At 35.1% G+C, this 7,968-nt stretch overlaps 1 protein-coding gene across 1 annotated transcript; it reads left to right on the top strand.

Annotated features, from left to right (window-relative positions):
- The first annotated feature begins 1,535 nt into the window (after window positions 1-1,535).
- LOC131859117 (BTB/POZ domain-containing protein At1g63850-like) lies at window positions 1,536-4,934 on the top strand. The gene is made up of 3 exons (XM_059212658.1): window positions 1,536-1,704; window positions 4,119-4,220; window positions 4,423-4,934. Exons 1-3 carry the CDS (start codon window positions 1,536-1,538, stop codon window positions 4,932-4,934), a joined length of 783 nt encoding a protein of 260 aa, XP_059068641.1.
- The last annotated feature ends 3,034 nt before the right edge of the window (window positions 4,935-7,968 follow it).

The following is a 7,968-nucleotide window of genomic DNA, read 5'->3' as shown; positions in this document are numbered from 1 at the left end:
TCCTTTTTCTCACCTTTATTTTCCTGATTCACAAACACCTATTTCTCATTACCCACATTTATGGGGATGTCCAACCTAATCTCGTGGTCTAGAAATTTAGACCCACTAAATTTGGTTAATTTCATTTTCTTTTTGGTGGGGGGCTCCAGGTCTTGCATTTTCCTGCTACTAGATTTGAACTTACTTGTCACCCACCTTGGAAGATTGGTTTTCCGGCTATTGTTAGTTCTCAGGGCCACCATAAACTCCCCTTCTTTCTTTGGTTTATACTTAGGGTCCTCTGTATCCTTGATATCACACCAATCCATGGCAGTACCACTGTCATCCTCATCCATCTCCGTGTCAGAAACAAACTGCACATCAACATTAGAGAAGGAAATGTGGGTTTTATCCTTGGGGGAGGGTTTCACTTCATGAGCTTGGGTGTATTCCATAATCATCAAGATAAGCCCTTAATGAATCAAAGGGTTATCCTGGTTTTCAAAATGTTTAACTAAACTATTCTCCAAAGATGAAACCAAGTAGAAGGGGATGGAAATAATTCTATCATGCCTAAAATGATTGAAGATTGTGAAATGAGGCGTGAAAATTATAGCATATCTACCATCTAGGGTGATGTACCTCATGACGAATTCCGCCATATAAGCCCAGAGGGAAATCAGCTCTTTCCTATTATAACCACCATCCACCATTTTTGTAACCCTCTGTCGTTCCATTTCCTTATCATAAAAGGCAACAATAGCTTCCTCACTTGACTTCTTGTCTCTATATAATTTTCTACCTTTCATATCCAGACCAGTAATAGTGGTAACCAAGGTTTCATCGACATGAAACTCCGCATCGAAGGCAGTCAGCACAGCCTTATTCCAACCTTTGACAAAGCTTTCGGTAACAATGGCAAAATGACCATGCAGTCTCTCCAAAAAGGGCACCATCTCACCGTCAGAAATTTCCTCCCAAACCTCCTTATTCTTCTGCCACTTATCATAGGTCATGGGTTCAAACCTATTCTTTTCACCTCCATTCTATAGCTCGAGCAATTCAAACAACAAGACTCCAGAAAAACCAGAAGGAAATAAAACCAGAAACAGGGTAGACTGAAAGTTCTACAAATTCTCAAAGTGGTAATAATTCGAAATACCACCCCAACAGCTCCCGTCCCATCATAATATTTTATCATTAATTTTATTGGAAAGGGCGAAGATCTTAGCATCATTTCTTGCTAGGTCACACAAAATTTTTGAGAAAGTTTCCCTTCCTCTCCACCATTTACACGCCACATTATCAACCGCCAAGTTGACCAAATGATTCGTCGATTTTTTTCCTTCATTGAAAACATGCGAGATCTTGAAATCCTCCAGGTTGACAATCATTTCAAGGTAGTCCTTGATTAAGTTTGAAATAGTCCACCTAGGCACCGTGCATCCCTTAATACATTAGAAAATGTTAAGCGAGTCACTTTCTAGCCAGACCCATTTGAACTCCTCCTTGCTCGCCATGTGTAGTCCTATGTAGGCGGTGTTGGCCTCTGCGAAATGGTTATTCTGGGTTCCCAAAGGGAGCATCACCGCAGAGACCAGCAAACCCAAATGGTTCCTCGTCACTCCCCCACAGCTAGCCGGCCAAGGATTTCCTTTGGCTGCCCCTTCAATATTAATTTTGATCCACCCCAAAAGGGGCAGATTCCAAGAACCATTCTCTTTGGTATGTTTAGTATATCTAACCCTTGCCACAATCTATGAAAATTAATTGATTATTGTAATAAGTTGTAAGATTTCTTGAATCTATAAATGCATCTACAATGGCCTTGACCTAGTCATAAATGCTTAGGGTCAAGTATTCATTTGGGTATAGCTACTAATTGTTGTTGTGACACTATATTTTAAGAGATGTAAAATCTTGTTCATGACACCTCTAGGAATATAATTGATTAGGTTTAATTTAAGCCCAAAGTGTATAAGTATTATTCACTTTCAAAATAGTTGCAACACCATCTCAAGAAGGGCAAAATGTAGACACCTATTTTTGTGCATACCTAATTACATTTAATTTTACCTAATTAAAAATATATTATATATTTAAATAATTTCACCATATATCCCATTCTATCACAACCTTTAATTAATTATATATATTATTTATTTAATTATTTTATCTTTGGCTTGATCTCACTAGTTAAATAAATATTTATTTTATTGAATTAATTTTACAATTTAAATTTATTTCTTTATTATTGTCCATTCAATCCTACCTTTAAGTTGCTTACATGGATTGTAGTATTAAATTTCTATCAAGTGACAAGTGTCCCTTTCACATGTTTAATTAATCTAGACACTTCCCAAAAGTTAAACTAGCTTTTCATCTCATCCATTAGTTTTAAACAAAATCTCTTAATCTTAGCTCTTCACATAAGAATGTTGCTTTAATGCACTTCCCAACCCTAAATTATATCCATCATGTGACACTTGTCACATGGTCACAACTTTGAGTTTAACCCTAATCTTTACTCTAATTTTAGCCAAGCATTATCAATCTATCCCTTGATTTTATCTCTTGAGAATTCTATAAATTAGAGGCCTCTAACATTATTTACATATCTTCATTCATCATTATCTATGTTGTTCAATTTTCTATATAAATGTTATGTTCTTCCATAGTTATGCCTAAGAAATTTATATTTAATCTAACAAATCAAGTAAAATTGTGAGAAAATAGTTTATATTCATTTCTAATTGATTGTTAAATAATTTATTAATAACTCCTTAGAAATTCAATGAATGCAATAGTATTTCCAGTTACAAATATGCAATGTGTCAAAAATACGTAGATTTAAATTATTAAATAATAGTTACACAATGTTAAAATGCATTTAAGTTTTTACCTTAATCCTTGAACCTTGTATAGGTACAAGTGTTAGTTTGTTTAATTAATTTTACAATTCACTTTTAAAATCTTTTATCATTGCCCTTAATTTATTCACATGGATCATAATATATAATTGCCATCATGTGACAAGTGTCTCTCACATTTTTGACTAACCTTGTCTAAATTCATTATATCTAGACACTTCTTCAAAGTCAAACAAACTTTTCATCTAATCCGTTCATTCTAAACTAACCCTCTTAATCCTAGCCATCCACATAAGGATGTTGTCATAATGCAACTCCTAACCCTAAATAAAACTCATCTTGTGACACTTGTCTCATAACTCCAACTTTGATCTTAACCCTAATGTTCATTCAATCTTAACCATACATCATCAATGTAGCCTAGCGCTTGATTTTGCCTCTTGAGAATTCTATAAAGCAAAGGCCTCATACCTCATTTACATATCTTCTTCTATTATGATATTATGCTGTCCAATTTTCTATCTAAATCTTCTACCATAGATTTATGCTGAAGAAATTTGTATCCAATCTTCAATTATCTTGTTGGGCTCAATCTACGGAGAAATAAAGATTTTAGGTAAAGGTATCATGTCTTTATTATTGATTTTAACCTACTTTTATGAAATGTGGTAAAGAAAAGATGTTACTGTGTAGTCCATGACAAAGAAATTATTCACCATCATATTTATTATAGTTTACCATCTTACAAGTACTGAAGTTATCTATGAGTTGTACTAATGCTTGTGTTGTTTCAGTGATTCCAAACAAAAAAATCCAATCAGGCATGGGAAGGAGAAAAAGGCTTTTAGATGAAGGTATTGTGTGTATTGCTATTATTCTCCACTTTTTTTACCTTTAATCTTTTATTCTCTTTCACATTGATTTTTTCTAAAAGACCATGCCAAGAAATTATTCACCAGCATATTTATTGTAATTTACCATTACAAACTTTAAATGTTAACCATCTTACAAGTGGAAAAGATGTAATGCAATTCTCATTTGGAATCCTCATCTCATTTATTTTTGCACTGTCAATTTTCCTCCAGCTGTTGGTATTGGCTCTTTGATAAATTGAATTGGTCTTCTTCTTTATGTTCAGATCTTCTTTCCCAGTTCAGATCCTGGCCTATCATGTTTGCTTCCTCTTTTTATTCCTGTTTATGGATAATTGCCCCTTCAATCATCATAAGAGGTTATCTATGAACTCTATTCGTGTTTGTGCTATTGCAGTGGTTCCAAACACAAACATCCAATCAGAAATGACTTCAAAATCTAATGACCAAATTGTAGGTCAAGAACTCAAACTAAAGAAAAAAAAGGTTTTAGATGAAGGTATTATGTATTGCAATTATCTTTCATTTTATTCACTTTCAAATTTTTATTATATTTCATCAATCTTTTATTACCTTCCATCAGGATTATTAAGTGGGGCAAAGGCCATCAGAAGAAATTATTCACTGGACAAGTTTATATATTAACCATCTTATAAGTGGCAAAGTCATCTATGAATTGTGTAATTGCTGTGTTGATGCAGTGATTCCAAGCACAAAAATCAAATCAGGCACGGATTCAACAGCTAATGAGCAAATTGACCTGCGGCCTCAATTTGGGGCCACAAACTCTGCTGATGTAAGATTACGAATATTTGGCCCAAACAGAGAAGAGTATGATGGAAATCCTCTTCGCCTTCATTCTCAAACTCTTCAAACTTCGGACTTTTTTAAGGCTTTGTTATCAGAGCGCTGGTCTTCTAATATCCGACCATTTGAAATTGAGGTAACCACTGATCAATCCTTTGAGAACTATTTAAAATGCATCGAGATGATGTATTCTTCTACTTCTTCTCTCCGTTTTTCCAATGTGGATGAATGCCTGGCAATTCTATCTGTTGCTTCGGAATTGTTAGTGGATAAACTTATGCAACAATGCATGAGATATCTGGAAGCTGTTCGTTGGAACTCTGAGGAAGAGTCCAAAATTAGAAATCTATTGTCCTCTCTGAGTTTGAGCGTCCTGCCCGATCTGAATGCACGGCTTAATAAATAGAACAATAACTATTTAGAATTTGTCAGAGAGAATATCAAAGCAATGTTATATTTTCTTTCCAGTTGTGACTGTGCCGACAAGAAACAACCAATTATTCGAGGAGCGGTGGGCAAATTTATGGTAGAAAATTTGCAGGAAGATGAATCTTCAGGGATCGCAGAAATGTGCAGGCATATCATTTTAGAGGAATTTAAAGCTAACATTGAAATTGCTGTGACATCAAATACTGAAAAAAATGCGGCAGATGAGGAGCATTCTTATTTTGCCCTGCTGTGGCCCTTTACTCTAATTGAGCGCTGTGACGGGACGACAATGGAAGGCGCACTGAAGATATTATGTGAAGAAATGAAACTTGCCCACATAATAATGCAACCGCAAAAGCATTATACTGCAAGCAGGTACACGAAAGTCATGCTGCCAATTCTGCTGGGATGTCTGGACGCTCTGGCAAACGGGAAGATAATTGCTGAACGAAAACTTCGTGTTGGTTTCCTTACAATATGGTTACCAGTAATGGCACGATTGCTTTGTCCAAATCTGTATTTCAACCACATCAGTGATAATGATGTTTTGAAGACCCAGCTTTGCAGAGGAGTGAGCAATGTGGTGGAAACCCTCCCTTTCGCTGATTGGAGAGGCATTTACAATATTTGGATAGATTGCTGCGCCAAATATTCTATTGACTTAAGGATACCATTTGCTTCTGGGTGCAAGGTACTGCATGAACATAAGTGAAAGGATTTTTGTTTTATAAAACATTTCGATAATAGATTATCATATCAGAAATGCAATTATTTTTGTCAATCAAGAACATTTATAATTGAAGTTTTGTGCGGACCGTAAATTGTGAAGGTTCTTGTGGTATTCTTGTTTGCATCTATAAGTATTAAACAATAAACTGGCAATTGTATGCTGATATTTTTCATATATATTATTTAGAAAAGAACTTATATTAGAACTTGTTTTCAAATAGTTGTTTACCATATTAGTCCAAATAATCCATAAGTTGTGTTGTGCATCAATGATGTGACATCAAATTATCACTCCAAATATCAGATTTTTCCCCTAAAATGAGTATTTAATATTATGACAAACTTAAACTATTGTTAGTAGTAGCCGTATCTCTGAAATCATTTAAACAGAGAAAATGAGATACTTATCTTTCCTTCACAATGCTGACCTTTTAGGCAATGCTATTCTCTCTTCACAAATTCTGCTGTTCAAATCCAAAGCTCTCTTTGCTAACATTGCTATATCTTCTTCATCACGTTTGCTACTATACTGGTAAATCAAAGCAGTAAAATCTATTTCTGATTGCCAAATGTTGATTTATAAACAGAGAATATTACTAGTACACTTCCCCTTATTTTCAATCACACATGCTTCAGTATTTATCATTTCTAAATATAACTAAAGTCTTTAGTGTGTTGTTTCATTTTTATAATTTTCCCTCATTATAATCATCTTGGTTTTTTACAAAGTGGTTTCTAATTAATCACAAACTCTTCTCACAAATGATTTGTTGACCATGAACTTCACATACTAGTGGTTTTTGCTGACTACGAAACGTACTCAAGTGGTTTTGGCTAAACACAAATCTCACATACAAGTGGTTTCAGATGACTACAAACTTCACAAATGATTCTGGATAAATATGAACCTCTTATGATGGAGAAACTAACTTATAATGCACACACTTTCAAATCATCACTGTGGGCTTCTTCTTTTGTGCCTGCATTGATTATTGAGTTCATATAAAAAATGATTCATCTATCCAGACACATGGATAACTAGCCATTGTGTTCGCTAGTTCTATAAGAATCGTTTTTGCATGCATGGTTCATAAATCTTTAAACTCTTCTGTAACAATATTGGAGTGCTGAGTACAACTAATCATGGACCTTTTACAACAACTCAATGCAATAACCGTTCAAAATCACTCAAACATTCACCAAAAAATACAATTTCATTGTCTACCTATTTAGATCTCAATGCTATGGAGATCATGTTTTACCTCTTTTACTAGAGTCTTCCTTCTTCAGCTACTGCTGACTCTTATGGATTTACTCAAACTTCTGTAGATCTTCTCAACTCCAATCCAAACATTTCAATGACTTTAATACTAACAGCCTTTATTTGGCCTTATGTCACTTTAGGTTTCTCCGCCCTACAGCTTCAACAACAATCCTGTTGCAGCATCTTGGACAGCGGCCCTCTTTGATCTCTCTGATCAGCACTTCAACTCTCCTTTGTTTCACACTTCGGCAAATCCTGACATCTTATAGCTGGGTAGCTATCTCTTTTATGTTCACTCATTAAAAGTGACCCATCACTTGAGTGAACATTTCAAACTATTCAATTGAGCCATGATAATTGACTTCTTTTCTTAAAAGAACATACTTTTTCTTTTCCTTTATGTCACCTGCAAAAGGCATGGGCAATCTTGCTTCCAAAACAATGGCACTGAAACACAAATGCTATCATATAAAATCTTTATACCTCATGGGATAGCGGGCCTTAGAAAAAAAAATATTTCATTTTAAAACGTCAAACGTCTTGATCTCGTCTTTACTCCTTGAGCATGGCTCTATTCACAGATTTCACAACAATCGTCTTTTCTTGTCTTTATGTAGCCGCTTGGTTCGGCTACCTTTGCTTTGGCCACATACACCATCAACATCAACAATCTTCAATGATCACAGTGGCTGTTAATCTTTTTCTTTCCGTGGCTTAAACAAATCAGTTGTGACTTATTTGCTAGACAGTTATGCCTTTGACTGGTCACCATAAGCTCTTCATGCATGCACAAATGCTCAGAAAAGCACTTGCGATATAGACTGTGTTGCAGTTTTAGACCAGAGCTTCACTAAAATCTTCAGTCAATAGCCATTCTTTTGGCAGCGACATGAGCATGACTCTCAGACAGGCGATTACAACCGTCTGTTAATGATCTCTTCAGGATCATCTACCGTTAGCTCTGATACCATGAGAGAAATCTGGTACAGACGAGAATCCCAAAAATGAGTTCTGAGGA

The sequence above is a fragment of the Cryptomeria japonica genome, chromosome 10, assembly GCF_030272615.1.
Source record: "Cryptomeria japonica chromosome 10, Sugi_1.0, whole genome shotgun sequence".
Classification (NCBI taxonomy): Eukaryota; Viridiplantae; Streptophyta; class Pinopsida; order Cupressales; family Cupressaceae; genus Cryptomeria; species Cryptomeria japonica.
Note: the sequence above shows the minus strand (reverse complement) of the source record. Positions and strands in the feature narration are given on the sequence as shown.

Excerpts from the sequence above, each read along its gene's own strand:
- LOC131859117 (XM_059212658.1), top strand. The coding sequence starts at position 1,536 with ATGGTTATTCTGGGTTCCCAAAGGGAGCATCACCGCAGAGACCAGCAA. Across the intron at positions 1,705-4,118 it reads TCCAAGAACCATTCTCTTTG|TGGTTCCAAACACAAACATC; the intron begins GTATGTTTAGTA and ends GTGCTATTGCAG. Across the intron at positions 4,221-4,422 it reads AAAAAAGGTTTTAGATGAAG|TGATTCCAAGCACAAAAATC; the intron begins GTATTATGTATT and ends GTGTTGATGCAG.